Genomic DNA, 20,124 nt, shown 5'->3' on the forward strand with positions numbered 1-20,124 from the left:
ATGTACTCAAACACGGTTAAGGCCATCGTGGTATTATATACAATTGAAACTAAAATGTCTTACATGTCAGGGGGCTGTTTTTGAAACGGTAGATGGCGAAGCTGTGACAACATCAGATGGTATTCAATTCAACAGACGAATGGCAGATGAAACAAAATGATTGCCGGGGTTTTTGTTTTCTTGAGATAGGTAGTAGTAATCGGGTGTCATAATCTCTTGTTGTTAATGCTACACCGGTACTAAGTATGGTTCAAGTGGTAATGAAACAGGTCGATGTATATGCGGTAGAGCAATGATCTTTACCCTCTTTCTGCATTCTTGTAATTTCACCCACTGCAAGGCTTTAATCATCTGGGTAACACTGCCGATGGCTCTGTAGTCGATAGTCACAAAGCGGTTTTCTCTTTTCTGCACTATATCATATTCTCTGATGTTTTTCTGAGTTATTTGGTTCAAAATGATACATGCATAATCCATAATTGGTCTTACTAGCTATAGGTGGGATGAAACATTGTCCATTGATCTTTATTTGACTTGAGCTTATATTCCTACTCCAGAAAGAATTTATGTTGTTAGTTTTCTTATTTATTGTATCTATATGCTAGGGCCATAACAAGTTTTGGCTGATATTAAGGCCTAAGTTTTTGCGCTTTTTCGTTACTACTTCTCATATCTTTCAAAGTATGATGTAGTTCGTAGTAATTTGGGTGTCGTTTGTTTGTTACTAGTAGCACCTCGAATCATTGATGAAGCTAGTTCAATGAATAATGTAATGTTTGGTGACGATGTTCATCGCATTTTCCCTATTGATTATTATGCATGATAGTACAGTCTCGATAATGTATTTTTCATGTGTTGGCTAACATCTAAAATATTGCAAAATAGACGACATTTTTAGAGTTAGTTTACCGACCCAAAACCGTGAAGGGACCCGATTGCCGAGGATAAATTAATGAATACACTCGTAATAATGTGTTGTAAACAAACGATCAATAAATTCATAATTGTCTCTTGGAAAACCTGAATAACTAAAAAGCACAATTGTTTGACTCAAGAAAACTCACTGTCATCTAAAATAAATAGTACCCGAACTTCACACCATGTATATCGATGGTTTGTTTGTAATCTTCTAAAAAATCTTTGGGGGATACACCGTATTCGATCTTAATCACTTACCATATTATTATGAAAGATCAATTTACCATGTTTAAGTTGCCTAAAACACTTCTTTTATTAATACAAATTAATCACAAAATTTTAAATAACTATGGACATTTAAAATAAAGATCGGAAACTGACAGAAGGAAAGATTAACGTAAACGTAAAAAAACGTTGATAGAAATCGCGAATGTTTAAAGGAATTTATAATAAATTGTATAACATGTAAAAAAAATTGCATCGACAGTCCTAGATAAAACATGTATTTTTGTTACGGGATCTACGAATTTTAAGTTAGATTCTGCACTTGCTATTGAACAATCAGGACGGACAGCACAAACAAAATACGGTTATTAAGTAGAGGAAACTTCCTGAGGAATAAAAAACAGGAAAAATCATATAAAATTTAAATAAAACATTTTCTAAAGGTTGGTGAACATATTTAGAAAAGCACATGATATTTCTAAGAATTGACGCCCGATCACATATTGGTTTTTGATTTGTGGTCCTGAAAGTGCTTCCGACGTCCCAAATCAAGCACCATATGGTCGTCGTAAGGATTGTGATGATGTGGAAGACAATGTTGAAATGTTTTCCTTCTTGATCTTGTTTTTGATAAAGAAAATCAAATCCTTTATCAACATCAGGATCAAGACCCTTTTTTTGTCTAACATATGACAAAGGATGAAAATAGAAATAGACATCTATCATTTATATTAGTGGTGAACAAATGAATGTCATTTTTGCAGGATAAGTATATTTGGAGACGGACCAGTATATTTTTTTTAGTCACTCGTTCGGCTGGCCAGTTAACAACAAAGCTTAAATTCTGCCTTTGTGTATTAATGTTAATTTGCAGAGAGTCAATTTCCTTGGGCGCAGCATTATTGTAATTACATTGTTCCTTATTTATATCATCAATATCGGTTTGTTGATTTAAGAAACAAATTGTTTTCCTACATTACCGAATCGTAATGACGTAGAAGACGTATCAGAAGGAAAAACAAAGTCAGTTGCATCTCTTGCCAAAGAATAATATAAATCAATAAAAAATTACTAACGTTTCCATAAAACACGACATTTCGGGCCTACATATATCGGTGTTTGGATCTTTGCTTATTCCTTTTTTTCCCCATTTTCTTTCTAAAACATGTTCTTCAATAGGTGTTGTTTATTCGACCATTGTTGAACCCATTAACGATCACTACACACTGGTCAAATCAGACTCTGAGTAGTGAATGTCATGTAACAAATGTATGACGTAATTGCGGCAAATTAATAAAACGGACGTCGATCACAGGTTCACAGAAGCTAATTATTGCGTAGAAGTGAAAATAACAAAATAGACATGGATTTGAAAAATTTGGACGTCAAATTGAGGAACGGACGCTGTCAATACTGATGATGATAGCAATACCTTAATATTACAGATTTCTGGGTTTTCGAAAAAACAAAATTCTATATAAATCAACCAATACAATATACAAGGGGGGGGGGTGCGAATACGTAAAACTTGTTTACCTCCACCACAATGTTTGTCTGAACCAAGTCATGATGGAACACGTCTTGTTCTGCGTTGTTTGTGTTTGACAGTTCTTTTTTCTTCTTTCGGGCTTTCGGATGTTGATAACGAATGTGGAATTTTTCACCAAACAAATATCGACAGAAAAGATAGTTTTAACCGAATTATTGTATTTAGCACGACTTTAGTCCGTGCTGTTGAAGAAATGATCTCGAGTTTAAATATATCCTGTAAGTTAAACATCTAATCAGCCTTATGCTACGTTTATTTATATTAGCTTCATAGGAAAATATTATAGGAAACAATGCATTTTTGTGTACACCACAAAGTCGTCAATCGGACAAGCTGAAATGGTCACTGTTTACCTTTTTTTTACAATTATTTCTTTTTACAATGAATTAATTTGGGGTATTTACTGTCTTCTAATTGGTTAACCGTATTACTTTTTTCAATGTTGTCAAGTCGTATGGCGACACGCCCACTCTGACGTTGTGTATTCATACGCCAACATGTGTGTTCGTTAAATGTAACTATTTCATCAGATAAATATCTGGCATTTAGTATCATCCTTCTTCTTTTAGAAAAAAATATATTCAGAATGTTTAATACACTCAGGATTACTCACAGCAAATGAATTCTCATTCAAGATATTTGCTAACAGAGCCATAAACTTATTGTTGGATAATTCGAGTACGATTAGACTACCTATAATATAGATGAACAAAAAAATCGAATCAAACATAACTTTGACTCTAATTGACACATGCAACAATACCTGCTGAATTTCTGTATCGGAATGAAATCGTATATTTTATGTCTGACTGTCACATTTGACTTGTCTATCTTGACTGTCTTGTCTGACATGTCTATCTTGTTTGTCGTGTCTGTCTTGTGTGTCTTATCTGTCTCATCTATCTTGTATATTTTGTCTGACTTTATTTTACCTATCCGTATATCTATATGACATATCTAATTTGGCTGTCTTTTCTGATGTGTTCGTCTGTCTTGTCTGAACAATTTGTCTTATCCCTCGTCTGACTAGTTTGTCTTGGTTGACATAATAATTCTCTGTCTTTCTTTTCTGACTTATCTAATCACCTCATAGATATGTATTGAACATGGACGTATTGATGAGTAAATTTAAAATGTCGATTGCGTACCTTTGTTTGTCTTATTTTGCAATATTTGATGCCCAGTTAATTATAAATTAACTGTTATCAAAACTTTGAATATTTGAAATACTTAGGCTTTTCTACTTCAGGAATATATGATTTATCTACAATTGGCTGTACTGCTAGGACGTTTTGGTCCTCAATGCTCTTCGTTCTTTACTTGGCCTTTTAACGTTTTTTTATTCGAGCATCACTGATGAGTTTTTTGTAGACGAGTGTCTGGCGTAAATACAAAATTTCAATCCTGGTATCTAACATGATTTTATTGGTAAAACATATTCAAGGAAGACACTTAAAGCCTTAATGATCTTTGTCAACTTCTTGTAAAAGCGATGTTATATTATTTATAATAGAAAAGCTAAATATCAAGATTTCAAATTGGTAAAAAACGAACTGATAATAAAATGGCAAAAACGAGAAACAACTAAATGAAAAAAGGCAGTATACAAAACACAACATGCTATTCTAAAGACTGAGCAACACAAATCCCAATAAAAAACGGGATTTGATCTCAGGTATTTCGGAAGGGTTATATGAGTCTTTGTCTGTGACATATATACTATCAAACAACTCTTGATGGCGTCCGTCAAATTTTCGAAGGGATTACTTCAACTAAAGATAGCACAGATAATTATCACAATAGATTAAATCAAGACATGATTTACGAAAAGCTCATTCGGTTTATATTACTGCAAATTATAAGCGCTGATAGCAATCTACTGTCTTACACAGTCATTTCATTAGCAAAGACTTTTAAAAGTAAACAATAAAGTTGGTAAATGTGCAGATTTATTATTTTAAATATACTATTTTATGATAGCGGTCTTTTCTGAAACCTTTTTATCATCATTGTAGACTTTTTCAGCGAGTAGTAAGACGATGGCCAGTTTATCCAGAACATGGCTGTTCGATTTTGTACAGGTCCTGCCCTATAAGGTCCATTCAGATTAACATTTGCACAGTTACTATACCACCATCCTCCATTACCACCTTCATATACAGCACAGTTTGAACTACTATGAACGTCGTTGTCTTGGTCTTTAGTGGTAAACATATACGTGTTGTGAGTGCTTGTTAGAGAATCACCTAAGATAGAAAAATATCTTGAAATACGATTTTAAAACAGTCATTCTAAAATGATTTCTTCATCGATTTTTTGTTGTTGTTGTGAAGACATCATCATTTTGTAAATTTTGATAAGGTAATGATTCTTGATGGCATGTATATTGTCATTTTGGTGATAAATATATTTTGATTTTGGAATTATTATTACATGTATATCATCAAGAAAAGTTTTTCAAATTATGCGTAATATACACCAAGAAGTATAATACTCTTAAATATTCAATAAAGTACATGTATCAGATAAACAGAAAGTTAGCATGTACTATTCAGTTATATCGAATCAGGTCTTTTCTATTGTATACTTTTCTTTAAAATTAAGAGCTGATCTCAGAAAACAATAATGAAAATAAGCCAGACATTTTTTCAATGATAGAATAACTAATAGAACTTTGTTGATTTTTCGGTGGGAACTTGATGCTCAGTTTTAAGGTTCTATATAGAATTAATTGGAATCATGCATTTGGGAATACCAAAAAATAAAGAATATAAAATTGAGAATGGAAATCGGGAATGTGTCAAAGAGACAACAACCCGACCAAATAAAAAAAACAACAGCAGAAGGTCACCAACAGGTCTTCAATGTAGCGAAAAATTCCCGCACCCGGAGGAGTCCTTCAGCTGGCCCCTAAACAAATATATACTAATTCAGTGATAATGAACGCCATACTAATTTCCAAATTGTACACAAGAAACTATAATTAAAATAATACAAGACTAATAAAGGCCAGAGGCTCCTGACTTGGGACAGGCGCAAAAATGCGGCGGGGTTAAACATGTTTGTGAGATCTCAACCCTCCCCCTATACCTCTAACCAATGTAGAAAAGTAAACGCATAACAATACGCACATTAAAAGTCAGTTCAAGAGAAATCCGAGTCTGATGTCAGAAGATGTAACCAAAGAAAATAAACAAAATGACAATAATACATAAATAACAACAGACTCCTAGCAGTTAACTGACATGCCAGCTCAAGACTTCAATTAAACTGACTGAAAGATTATGATTTCATCATATGAACATCAGGCACAATCCTTCCCGTTAGGGGTTAAGTATCATACCATCATAACATATATGAGAAGAACATAACCCGTGTCATGCCAACAACTGTTTTAAGAATAAATGTGTTTAGTTCCGACGCAAAGACCTTATCAATGACTCAATATTAACGCCAAAATATGCAATCTTTAATGACTTGACAACAGTATCGTAATAACATCCCTTCTTAATAAGTCTATTCAAAGGTTTTGTAAGTTTCTGAGGTGAATACTGACACCTTTGTGCTTTATAAAGAATATTTCCAAAAAAAAATGGATGTGAAATACCTGAACGTATAAGAAGTCTGCATGTTGAGCTATATTTACGAATGATGTCTTTATACCGATGATAAAATTTAGTAAATGTTTTGACTAGTTTGTGATATCGAAAACCCTGGTGTAATAATTTTTCAGTAATGCATAAATTTCTCTCGTTAAAATCTAAAATATTGTTACATACACGAGCGAATCGTACAAGTTGAGATATATAAACACCGTAAGATGGTGACAAGGGAACGTCACCATCTAAAAACGGATAATTAACGATAGGAAATGAAAAATCATCCCTTTTATCATAAATTTTAGTATTCAGCTTTCCGTTAGTGATATAGATATCAAGATCGAGGAAAGGGCAGTGGTCATTGTTAGTATTAGCTTTATTTAAAGTATACATATAGTATACATACTTAAACCTTAAATCTATAGTATACATACTTAAACCTTAAATCTATAGTATACATACTTAAACCAGATGTCCCTGAAAACTCATTAATCCTTAGTTGATACTTTCTATTCTGGTCACCAAGATCGAAGACAGAGTAATTTGCATATGCAAATTTTCCTGTAAAATCTTCTAGATAAATCGATAACTTATGGCTGGTGGATGAGGATATTTGATGAATATTTTCGTTACCTAAAATGAACAAATAAACAGCAAACATATTTTTGAAAACTGCCAAACAAACGTATCAAAGAACAAGTATATTTTTTTGGTATAACTAACAAAAAACACTCCTCAGACTTAACGTTTGACACGAAGTTTATAAACTATTCATATTTCACCAAAGTCTATTAGGTGGATTCAATTATAACAACGCGACCAAAACAACTAAACAGAACAGCAGATATCGTTAAAACTACGATTTCCTAAAAGGAATTAAATAAACGTTAAATATTTCAATCTAAATTTGAAATAAGTAAGTGCTGTTGGAAAACAAGGTATTCTTCTACAAGGTATTTACCAAGCCAATATTCACCACTAACAGAACCAAATCCTCTCTTATATTCCTTCCACGTACGGTCAAAACTGACATAACCATTAAACCGCCTCTGTATTATCTAAGAAAAGACATGGTAAACTATACATCAATTGTTGATTAATCAAATCAAATGCATTGTCGCAATGTTTGATAGCTGTAAATTCTTCAAATTTTGCCGATATAAACTATTTTAAACTAATCATTAATTCAAAATTTCAAATTGCAAATTATAGTTAAAAATAATGTAGCGTGCAAGTAAAGAGTTGAAATCCCTTGCTTGCAAAATTTGTATGGTTATTTGCTCAGACAATGTCATTACGATTAACACCTACATTAAATGGATGGGCCAATGATTTGTATGTTAAGATAAAGTAAACACTGTGTTACTCCATTGATTAAGGGGGTCAATCTTTATAACAACGTCAAATCAAACAGCCAACCAAAGTTTGCAAGTTGTAGTTTAATACCCGTGACTTGCATGCTACATTATTTTGACAGGAAATAATTTATACTATGCGGATGATATGATATAAAAACAAAAGAGTTGCGAAACTTACTGTCCACTTCTCATTGTTTGCCATAATGCAATAAACTTGAACAGGATGCAGACCATCTGGATAAATAGTATACACCCCTGTGGTAGAGTTTAACAAATCGTCACATTCTCTTGGTAGGTTACTATCTGAAAGAAATATTTATAGTAAACAATGTGTCATTATATATATTATATATATTCCTCTGTTTCTTTAATTTGAGAACATTAAATACCATTTCAGCTCAGAAACTAAATGCTAAATGCTAAATGCATTTGAAAACTGTTTTAGAAAACTTAGAAAAAGTAAATATGTATAGTAAAGTAAATATATGAATTTTTGAAGTACAAGCTGGAAGAATTGAATAATATTTACAAATTTACATATTGCAAGACTGACATTCAAGAAAATTCTAGATTTTAGTGCATCACACAGAATAATGTCAACAATGTGGTTTATACAGCAGGAAGGACATGGGGTTATTGTTGGTGACCGCTGTATTTAGAATGACATTTAGAAAATATATTTTTTAGGTTGTTGATTGCATAAAGCCGGGGAACAACTATTTAATCCACTATTTTCTACATTTGAAACAGTCTTTACTTAGTCAGGAATATGACAATTCTTGTCAATTCGTTTTTGATGTGTTTTGTTATTTGATTTTTCCATGTGATTATGGACTTTCCGAATTGATTTTCCTCTTAGTTCAGTATTTTTGAGATTTAACTTTTTAAAGCATTTTTTTTTCACAGAGAAAGAAAAAAACATTTGTGAAGTTAAGGAAATGACTTAAACTTCCAATGATATATACATTTTAAATACTTATTCTGACTAGATAAAAACGGATATCTAACCAAAGACGTCCGTACAGAAATGAGTTTCTCCTTTGAATACATTAGCCACTAGAAAATGAAAGAAACACGTGTACATTTTCTCTCTTACTCAATATTGCAGGAACGGGCTACCTATTTATCATTTCATCGTTGATTTATTATTCACATGCCACCAGACAACCATTTTTTTTATCAGTCTTAAATCAATGAGATTTTAACAACAACAACAACTGAGATATAACTTTATACACTGGTCGAAACTCATTCCTTTCTGTGATTTGCTTATGGCGGACGGTAAGCAGTTGTTTTTAAACATAAATAAATACAAAGTAACCAATGAATGAGGTTGTTATACAAAATGTATGACCAGACACAAGTTGGTTCCTTTTTCCTTTTTCCTTTTTCGATATTCAAATTTTAAAAGATATTACAAGTCCAAACTAAAAAAATTTTTTGCTTCAAAATTTTTTTTCCTCAAAATTTTTTTTTCCTCAAAATTTTTTTTCCTCAAATTTTTTTTTTCCTCCAAATTTTTTTTCCTCCAAATTTTTTTTTCCTCAAATTTTTTTTTCCTCAAATTTTTTTTTTTCCTCATTTTTTTTCTCAAATTTTTTTTCCTAAAAATATTTTTTCCTCAAAATTTTTTTTCATCAAATGTTTTTTTTCCTCAAAATTTTTTTTCAAATTTATTTTTCGTTTCCTTCTTCGGATTCTTTTTCCTTATTCGATTTTCATTTCCTTTTACAGTTTCTATTTCCTTATTCGATTTCCATTTCCTTATTCGATTTTCATTTCCTTATTCGGTTTCTTTTTCCTTTTTCAATGTTCATTTCCTTTTTCGGTTTCTATTTCCTTATTTGGTTTCTATTTCCTTATTGGATTTTCATTTCCTTAATCGATTTCCATTTCCTTATTCAATTTCCATTTCCTTATTCGGTTTCTTTTTCCTTTTTCAATGTTCATTTCCTTTTTCGGTTTCTATTTCCTTATTGGGTTTCTATTTCCTTATTGGGTTTCTATTTCCTTATTGGATTTTCGTTTCCTTATTCGATTTCCATTTCTTTATTCGATTTCCATTTCCTAATTCGGTTTCTTTTTCCTTTTTCAATATTCATTTCCTTTTTCGGTTTCTATTTCCTTATTCGGTTTCTATTTCCTTATTCAGTTTCCATTTCCTTATTGGATTTTCATTTCCTTATTGGATTTTCATTTCCTTATTCGGCTCCTTTTTCCTTATTCGGTTTCTATTTCCTTATTCAGTTTCCATTTCCTTATTGGATTTTCATTTCCTTATTGGATTTTCATTTCCTTATTCGATTTCCATTTCCTTATTCGATTTTCATTTCCTTATTCGGTTTCTTTTTCCTTTTTCAATGTTCATTTCCTTTTTCGGTTTCTATTTCCTTATTCGATTTCCATTTCCTTATTCGATTTCTGTTTCCTTATTCGGTTTCTATTTCCTTATTCAGTTTCTATTTCCTTATTCGGTTTCTATTTCCTTATTCGGTTTCTATTTCCTTATTGGATTTTCATTTCCTTATTCGATTTCCATTTCCTTATTCGATTTCTGTTTCCTTATTCGGTTTCTATTTCCATATTCGGTTTCTATTTCCTTAGGTAGCACTCCACAGTTAGAAAATAAAATTAAAAATGAGCCACAAAATGTTTTATCATCTCCTATTCCTGGATTTCTAATACATTAGCCTAACTGTTTGTGTTGTACATGTGCATATGTATGTAATCAGTATCAAAATAATCAAAATTTTGAGGAAAAAAAATTTGAGAAAAAAAAATTTTGAGGAAAAAAAAATTTTGAGGAAAAAAAAATTTTGAGGAAAAAAAAATTTTGAGGAAAAAAAAATTTGAGGAAGAAAAAAAAATTTGAGGAAAAAAAAATTTGAAGAAAAAAAAATTCTGAGGAAAAAAAATTTTTGAAGGAAAATTTTTTTTTAGTTTGGACTTTTTAATATTTTTCAAAATTTGAATATCGAAAAAGGAAAAAGGAAAAAGGAACCAACTTGTGTCTGGTAAATGTATGTGATATACGCTTTTTTTGCTTCTTTGTTTGATATTTGTTTGTTTTGTTGTGACAAGGATTGTGACACGGTGTTGACTGCTGTACCCCATAGTTTGACATTTGTACCTATTATTTCTGTTTGTTTTATTAACGCATCATTGTCAATATAATGGAATTTGATGCGACTGTCATACAAGTTAGAGATTATGCGCTATAAAACCAGGTTAAATCAACTATTTTGTGCATAACAAATGCCTGTACCAAGTCGGGAATATGACAGTTGTTGTCTATTTGTTTGATGTGTTTGTGCTTTTGATTTTGCAATTTGATTAGGGAATTGGCGTTTTAAAGTTCACTCAGAGTTCAGTCTTTTTATTTAACTTTTTATAGTGCAGTAGCTAAAAGTCCTTAAAGTTAAGCCGTTCATAAATATCAGAATATAACTCATTCGAAGATCAAAGGAAATGTTACCATTCTTGTTATACAAACAAATAGTATATATATATATAGAGAGAAAAGAAGATGTAGTATGATTGCCAATGAGACAACTCTCCACATGAGACCAAATGCCACAGAAATTAACAACGATATGTCACAGTATGGTCATAAACAGTGAACAAAGCCAATACTTCATATTCAGCTATAAAAGGACCCGAAATGTATATGTTATGTGCAGTAAGATGAACGTGACATACAATTACAATTGATACCTTTTATTTCATGTGATGTGTCAGGTTCACATGCACTTTTCATGTTGCACACATTTGTACTGTTGCAGCAAGTATGACAAAGTATATGTCGACCTGTTCGACGTCTTCCAAATACTGAACCAGAACTTCCAGATAAACAATACTATAACAGAATCGTTCATTTAGTTTCTTCGTTAATACATACTTAGAAATAAGATAGAGCACAAAAAAAGCAATGAAAAACAAAGAGACGAAATTCTAATGGAATTGATAAAAAGTTTTAAAAATAAGGGAGAGTTTTAGTGTCTTACAGCAAAATATCTCAACACGAAGAGAGATGAGTATTTTTAAAGATTGTTTCGTTTTCTAAAAATTTGGGACAACTTTTAAAATTTATCATTTTTCAATTACGAATATCATATAACAATTATATTTTTTTTTATTAAAGCGCCACTGACTAGTCGAAGAGACGCAGCGAGCGTTTGGCGTACCACCATTTGAGCTTTTGTATCTTTGCCGAATTTTTATAGTTTACTTGATTTCATAAATGTATCTGATTTTACTTTAACCTGTCTTGAACATCAGAAGTCATGATTGTTTTTTTTAGGGTTCGGTTTCAACAATTTCAGTTTCGTTTACATGTCTTGCTTGTTTTGTCAGTGCTATTTCGAATTCTATTTTTTTAGTCAAACCTATAGCTGTTTAAATTTTGATCTTAAGTCTTTAATTCTAGCTCGATTTATCAAAAGTGACGTCATGAAAAAATGTGACATTTCCTGATGACTTCACATAAAAAGAACATATTCCTTTGCAGATTGTTCGAAAAGAAGGATTTATTTGTCTGTACATGGTCTATAAATCATTGATGATATTTTTATTTAACAAACGTGTGTTCGCTAATCGCAGTTATTCATTGCTCAAATCTCGATTATGACGTCAAAATGTCTTGCTTTCTTCTGAACTTCCTATTGTGACGTAACGAAAAAGACCACCCTACCTGATGACGTCACATAAAAAGAACACATTTCTTTACAGATTGTTCGAACAAAAGGATTAATTTGTCTGTACATCGTCTATAAATCATTAGAGAAACAGGTTTTACCACAAAATCTCGTGCAATACGATATTTTACCACTCTCGACAGTTGAATCTTAAACCTTAAACATTCAAAACCCTCGGCAAGCTCTGCGATCTTTATTTTAAACTTCAACTGTCTGGAGTGTATAAATATCGTATCACAATCGATACAGTGGTAGAATCTATTATATATATATCTCAATATATCTTTTTTGACGAATATCTGTTTTCACTATATTTAGTTGGGATATGGCTTCTGTCTTCGAAATGAGATATTCTTTACGCCTATATTGGTAGTATAGCTACTCTTCTCGTATTTTGGTATTTAATACACGTTATTGGTTTTTTATGTCTTTTTTATTTCCAATTTTTCCTGTTGTATGTTAGTCTAAGTATTAAGATAGTTTAATTCAAGAATATTTTTGGTCGGTTGGTACTTATCGAACATATTGCAGTTATCATTTTTGTTTTATTCAACAAGATTAAATGGAATGAACACTATTGAATCGGGTTGAAAGGTCGATAAAAAGAATATATGAGCGTAATTATTTTTTGAAAGACACCACTTCAGAAAAATAGCCCTCGAGACGCCATGTTGTATAAGGCAATTGCAATGAAAGAATATTTATTAGTTTATGATTAAAAAATTGATGTATTTCTCGTATAAATATATATAGATTCAATTCTCACCTGATGAAGAGAGCATCCAAAATCATACAACTCTTGCTTCTGAAGAGTCAGGTATTTTTGTGTAAAGCAAACCTGTTAATAATTTTTTTTGGGTAAATACTATATAATTTAGAATAATTTACGAATAGTTTGGAATAATTTGAAACTCTTTACAAAATAATTTTGAACTCTTTCCGAATGATTTTGAACAACTATCACGTTGGCAGAAAACTGTGTAAAAATACACAGATATTAAAAAAAAGCAAATACTGAATACTGTATGTGTATAAGAGATCGTGAAAGTTGGTATTTATTGAATTTATTCTTTTTGATTCGAGCGTCACTGGAGATTCTTATGAAGACAAAACGCGTGTCTGGTGTTAATACACAATTTTAATCCTGATATATATGATGAGTTTATTTTGTATGTTTTAGATAATGACAATAATTAAATATAAAATATTGCTTTATATCAAAATTGGTTTACATTATTCCTACCAGTTTTCCTCTTTTTATTATCTTTATCATATACGTAATTGTGTCGTTTTTATAACTATTTTATATATTATGTTAAACATTAAATTGGTACTAATGGGGTTTATAAACCTGGTACCTTTGATAACTATTTAAAGAATAGGCAAGTTGATTTAAACCAATATTTCCAACTAACCTGGCTAAAGTTGACTTTCAATTATCTTGGCTACATTGTATTGCCGAAGATTCCATATCATATGAATTGAAATTGATATAACGAAAACCATGTTTAGCAAAATGCTTCTGCTTATATTAAAAGTAATACCTCATCATCGCTACATATTTCTACATCTAAACACTCTTTAACAGTCTCTACTCCATTACAAGACAAGCAAATTTTGCCACAATCTACAAAACAAGCGTTTTAGATAATGTACTTGGGAGTCAGCATTACCAGTCCACAAGACTAAGCATATTTTCATTACTTGACACAATATTGTTCAACCAGGTACATAGTTTAATTCATTTTTTTTAAAATCTTTTAAGCAAATTACTTTGAGGGGGGGGATGTGAACCACTCTTGGGCAGAAAAGGGTATTGTGTATAAAAACAGACATTTACCTCAACAACGGTCTTCGGACACCTAAGACAAATTTCAAGAGGTTTACAGGTGTATGTGTTCGAATTCCCCATAAATAAAGGCAGCAGTAGTATACCGCTGTTCAAAACTCATAATTCCATTGACAAAAAAACAAAATCGGGGTTACAAACTAAAACTGAGGAGAACAACGACACAACATTAAAATGTAACCCACACAGAAACGAGACTTTTTGAATTTTTCAATCAAGCATTTAAATCATAACAACATATTTAGCAGGAAATATGTTGAAGATTCTAAATAAAAGATGTGTTTTTTGGCAATAGCACATCAACATTTCCTTTTGACGCCCAAAAACAAGTCGACAATCGATGTACATGTATTTAATTAAATAAGTAAATCAAATATGAACAATTTGTTGTTATTTAAAACTAATTTCTAACTGAGGTCTACCACATAATATATTTTACCTGCATTTACATCTAAGTTTTAGTTATTGGAATCAGACACATGTGTTTAGTAGGATTTTTATCTGATCTTTGGTCGGTTGGTTGTCTTTTTGACATATTCCTCATCTCCATTCTCATTTTACTTATTATATATCGTAATTGTTAAAACAAGATCACATGTTCATTTTTTTATAAACATATTTTCATTTAGCAAAAAAGTACGAAACCCTTTATGGGAATAAGTAAGAACCAATTAGAAGATATGAATACCAATGAACCTTTGAAGGGTGAATTTTGACGGATTTACAAAACTTATTTCGATTTTCAAAATCAATTGGACAAACATAATTGACTGCGTTTCTTTAATTTCCCTTTATTGTCACCTTAGGTTTGATCTATATTAAACAATTTGAGGTAGATCTTAAAGACGATTGAAACCACTAGGTGACACATGTCAAGCCAATATGAATAGAGACATTTATGTCTGTGGTTGCAAAAGGAAAATAATATTTTTTTTTTTTTGTAATGTGTTTATTGGCAAAGAACTTCATATATGCAATATAATTATAGTAAATAAGTTCATAGTACATCAGCAAATTCGAGACAAGTACATAAAGTAATATTTATTTGCTTATCGTAATAAGCCATGGATTTGTATATAATCTATCAAATATCTAAGTTATTGTATAATACATTTAAATTTGCTGAATATGATACTTACATGAAATACTTATATGTAAAGTAAGTAAAAGAGCGCACAGAATTGGATACATTCCTGCAATTAAGATTTATGTAAGATGTATATTTATAAATTTTGGTTACGTTTGATAATGAACATATTATCTTTGTTAATGGAAAAAATCAAAATCCGTATTAAACCGGACACCCTCAGATTTAAGAACAAATAATGAAGTCGTATAGCGTTTGAAATAAAAAGCCATATAGATAAATGACACACAGTTAAGTTATCTGTTCCGTTCTTCTCAGAAATTGACAAATTATGGTATACTAAAAAGACAATTCCGGTAAAGGCTAGGATTAGTCTTGATTTGATGAAAGATTAAGTGTCGACTTTAGTAAAATCAATGTAAAATAATTGAACTGGTTTTGTCATTAAGTCTCTCAAATTCTAGCTTAGATATAAATACATCTATAGAATATACATATAAACGTATTTTAGATTAATAATAATGTTTTAGGAATATTAGTGGATGCATTCGTGTTCAGTCTCAATCTTTACATATGTTATTATTATCATCAAATAGAATATTGAAATGTAAAGACTGAACATAAGGGCGCCCACTTCCATATTAGACACAGACGTACACAAATTATCACAAATGGTAAGATAGTAAAGATTTCAGTAATTCATTTTGCATAAATTAATGATCCAAGTACATGATGCATGTTCATTGTATTGTAAAAACGGCCCATGTTTATGTAAAAAAGTACTCTACTTTCAAACAAATACATTACAGTGGATATTTAACATATTTGTAAAAATGATATAATTGCGGACGAAAAAGGTATCTAATCGGCGTTCTCCTTTTAGACACTTCATACGGTGCTGCATAGAAATTCAAAAGTACGTATAGTCTCGATATCTAATAGATTTTAATTACAGAAATTCATCAATGCATTTTCTCTAATTGGCCAAATATCTGAACGAATTTATATCTTATTGGTTCGATGACAAAAAAGTATAAAATTAATATTCCCCAAATTTTTACGAAAATATAGATGAGGTAAATAATGTATACAATTAATAGCTCTTATGTAATGCGTTCAAACTTAAAAGTGTTTCATATCACATACAGGAAGATATTCCTTGCGGTCACGTAGACTTGATTGTTTTAACCAGTAATATTTTGTCACGCACCAAGGAAAGAGCCTCTGGTATCTATATTGGTAAACGTAAAATACCAAATTTAATGGTTAATCATTGTTAATATATGTGCGAGGCACAAGTGGTGAGAAAGAATACTTTACAGTTATGTAGTGATTAATATAAATATCTTTATAACCGTTTCTCACCATTTACTAACCAACTTACCTTAAATATATTCAGCTGAGATTCTAATTTACAACTATCTGCTATCTTTTGTAAGATGACATAGTTACAAGTGGAATTTCAGAAAACCAAACACTGATAACGCATACAACAACTAAATATAGGCAATTGAAATAGTTTCTGGACAATTAAAAACCGCATTGACTACAAAGACCTTCATTTATTTAATCGGGTTAGTATTTCTCGTTTGATACTGCGATATGCGTTTATATATCAGATTTTTATATTATTACGCCAATAGTGTTTAAGCTGTCACGTGTTGTACGTTTAATTCAAAAAGATGATTGATGAAATCTTTTTAAGTGCTTTTAAAGTCATATGAAACGAGTGTGCGGTGAAAAAAAGTGTTTATCCAATTCTTGAACCAATGCATGTATATATCATAAACTTAGTCCTCTGTGCACGATTTTATCATTATTTTCGCAAATATATCATATAATCGTCATTTTGTTTTCTCTCTGTTTGTTATGATTTAACAAATATGGCTGCTCATTAAATGCCGTGATTGAAGCCGAGTTTTACCGATTGTCACTTTATAGTAAACAAATCACAAAAAGCATGGGCATTAAGCACGTGTTTTACATGTACAATCAGATATTTGTTTATTTCAATGACAGATCCATGCGTATTGCGATCACCGGATTTTTACGAGGAGGGTTACGCTCGGGCCACTATGCATACGGAAAATATGTCGGCGAATTGCTTCATGGAAGCAAGCAATTAGAAATAAGTTAACTTCTTTTAAATGTTGACAAATTAAAGAATTTCGCTCAGAAAAAAATTATATGTACATAAGTTGTATAATGAAAACTCTCCATTTAGATATAAAAAAACATGTGCATATTTTTTTTTAATTTGAGGTTTCTTATGACTTTAAATAACCTTTCTATATAACAATAACTAACTTTGTTTAATGAAATTCCAACTTTAGTGTAGGCCAACAAGTAATTCATTAAATAAGTAACACATTTTATAGCTTGTTACGTTTGTTCTATTTTTTTATTGTAAATGTAATATATAGATTTTCACAATGCGATTTATTCTTAATATTTAAAACTCGTTTAACTATAACTTGATGGTTTATCGCATATATTATATTGTCGACCCAATATAACACATACGGGATCTTGGGCAGTACAGGTTCCATCAAATATGAGAAAACCTAGAGATTGACTGTGGTACATGTATAAACTATAGTATCTCTGGAGTTTTTTTAGTTGTGCAGTACCACTCTCTCTCTCAAGAAGAAACTTTTGATTGTGCGAGATGTATAATTATGCATCCAAAACCAATCCGAATTGTTTTATTGATACTTGACTTATACTCTATCCGGAAAGTTTCATAAAATCAAACCAATGCAGTATAAAGATTAACAAGGTTGAGCAATGGAATCTACCCACCCCTTCCCCCAAATAAAAACGGGCTTACCTGAGTGGCTTCGGAAGGATAATCAATACTTCAAACGCTTCCTCTTACTGCTGTCGTAGTATCATCAACGACTCACTCCGTACTTGTTTTTGCAATGAATTTTGATTTTTTCCATTAATAATTTTTTTTTATGATCTTCAGGGCGATCAATTTTAGGAAACAGTTCAGAATAATAATATGCCATTATAATTTGAACGATTTCATTCTTAGGGTTGCGATATGAAATTGTGTTGCAATCCTCTAAACAAAAATTAACTTATTAAACGGTAATGAACAGAGCTTTATTAACAGATAATGTTCGCCGTTATTTTTTTGAAATAGAAATTAGGTTAGAAATAGTGGTAGGATTGGTCCGAATTTTCCTTGACTGCGATTTTTTCTACGACCACGAGAACGTTTTTTTTCGAACAGTTTAAGAAATAATATCCAAAATGTTAACAGAATCGGTTCTTGATATATTTCTATTTCCCATGATATTATCATTAAGACCGAGAGGGTAGACTGTCTGTAATTCTTTAATTAAATTTAATTCAATTATTTTCCGTGATCGTACAAACTTTGAATGAGATTCAGTAGGCTGCTTATTTACTACTCCCAAATGTTGAACTGCTAAATATTTAAAAGGATGATTGTGCTTCTTAAGGTGTTGATAAATGCTACTTTTGATTTTATTGGGTCTTTTAAAACGATACAGATGTTCCTGATTGCGTTAAGATAAATGTCGTCCAGTTTCACCTACGTACTGAATACCGCATCCCGGTTTGTTTCATGTGAGTTAATAAATAATACTGTTTGTTTTCTAAGTTATATCAGTTTCAAATTTTAAAGAAAATGTGCTACCATTAACTGTGGACCTTACCAAATTGTTAGTGGAAAGACGGGGACATGTAAGTAATTTTTTGGCATGACACTTATCGATTGAAGGGTAAAAATGTTATCGAATGTCGTATTTTTAGATAGAGATTTTGAAGATTGACACGTGTAGATACGTACCCCTGAATGAGTTTAGGATGTAATATTTTTCCATAACTAAGCTTCATATTTATAGAAACGGAATATTTGATGACACTTGATATCTTTCTGACTTGGAACGAGACATTTAGAAAAAAATGGTGGGTTGAACCTGGTTCAATAACATTTCTATAGAAACTATTTAAGAGAATCATTTAATATATGAAAAAAAAAAAAAAAACATTACCGATTATTCTTTTAGCACAAACGTTATAACACAGAGTATTTTTTTTTTAGAGTTTTGAATCATCCCCATGTACCGTTCTATGTAAAAGATAAAGATGTTAAATACATCAAAGAGTAAGATAACTATAAAACAAAGAATCTATAAAGAGCAACCACATATATACGTAAACGGGTGGTTTGTGTGCACGGAAATCTGGTTGAACCCCACCGTATTGTGTGTCAGAATTGTACAGAAAAACATCGGCAGAAAGTACAATTGTAACCTGTAGTATGTGTTTTTGAAATTTGTAGGAATTTTCTGAGTTGGAATATATCAATTTTAGATGTTTTAATTCTATTCTATACAATATAAGATAGAATGTGATGGCATTGCAGCTATTACGTTGAATCAATATTAAAAGTATTTTTGGGGCAATTTCAATATAACATATTCCAGCAAACAGCACATGTAATCTACATTCGTATTGAAATTATATACATTTAAGGATTGTTATAGTAAAGTCAGAACAGATAGATGGGATTCGTTTTACATTATAATCATACAGATGAAGGATATTTGTTATCTGAAATATTTCTAGTTACTCCCATTCTATGTTTCTTTCTGTAATATTGGTGTTGTTTTTTTCACACTTTTTATGCGTTAATATAATGTATTGTGTAAAGTATTGTAAATGTCCCGTAATGAAAACGTTTAGCTATCTAGGCATTTTTAACTGCAGATGTAGTGAACCATTCTTAGATCAAAATGTATCCAATCGTTTATAAATTATGTTCACTAGTACCATGTTGTTACAAATTAAAACAGATAAAAGTTAATG

General features: G+C 31.0%; 1 protein-coding gene and 1 long non-coding RNA gene across 2 annotated transcripts; both read right to left on the minus strand.

The window, feature by feature from the left end:
* Positions 1-4,663: 4,663 nt before the first annotated feature.
* LOC134717933 (ficolin-2-like) lies at positions 4,664-7,851 on the minus strand. Its single transcript, XM_063580432.1, has 4 exons — positions 7,828-7,851; positions 7,253-7,349; positions 6,754-6,924; positions 4,664-4,938 (listed from the first exon to the last, which is right to left on the minus strand). Exons 1-4 carry the CDS (start codon positions 7,849-7,851, stop codon positions 4,664-4,666), a joined length of 567 nt encoding a protein of 188 aa, XP_063436502.1.
* A 3,535-nt stretch (positions 7,852-11,386) lies between these two features.
* On the minus strand, positions 11,387-13,970 carry LOC134719634 (uncharacterized). The gene is made up of 3 exons (XR_010107639.1): positions 13,888-13,970; positions 13,110-13,181; positions 11,387-11,505 (listed from the first exon to the last, which is right to left on the minus strand). It is a non-coding gene; the product is annotated as an uncharacterized LOC134719634 (long non-coding RNA).
* Between the last annotated feature and the right edge of the window lie 6,154 nt (positions 13,971-20,124).

The sequence above is a fragment of the Mytilus trossulus genome, chromosome 5, assembly GCF_036588685.1.
Source record: "Mytilus trossulus isolate FHL-02 chromosome 5, PNRI_Mtr1.1.1.hap1, whole genome shotgun sequence".
NCBI classification, from domain to species: Eukaryota; Metazoa; Mollusca; class Bivalvia; order Mytilida; family Mytilidae; genus Mytilus; species Mytilus trossulus.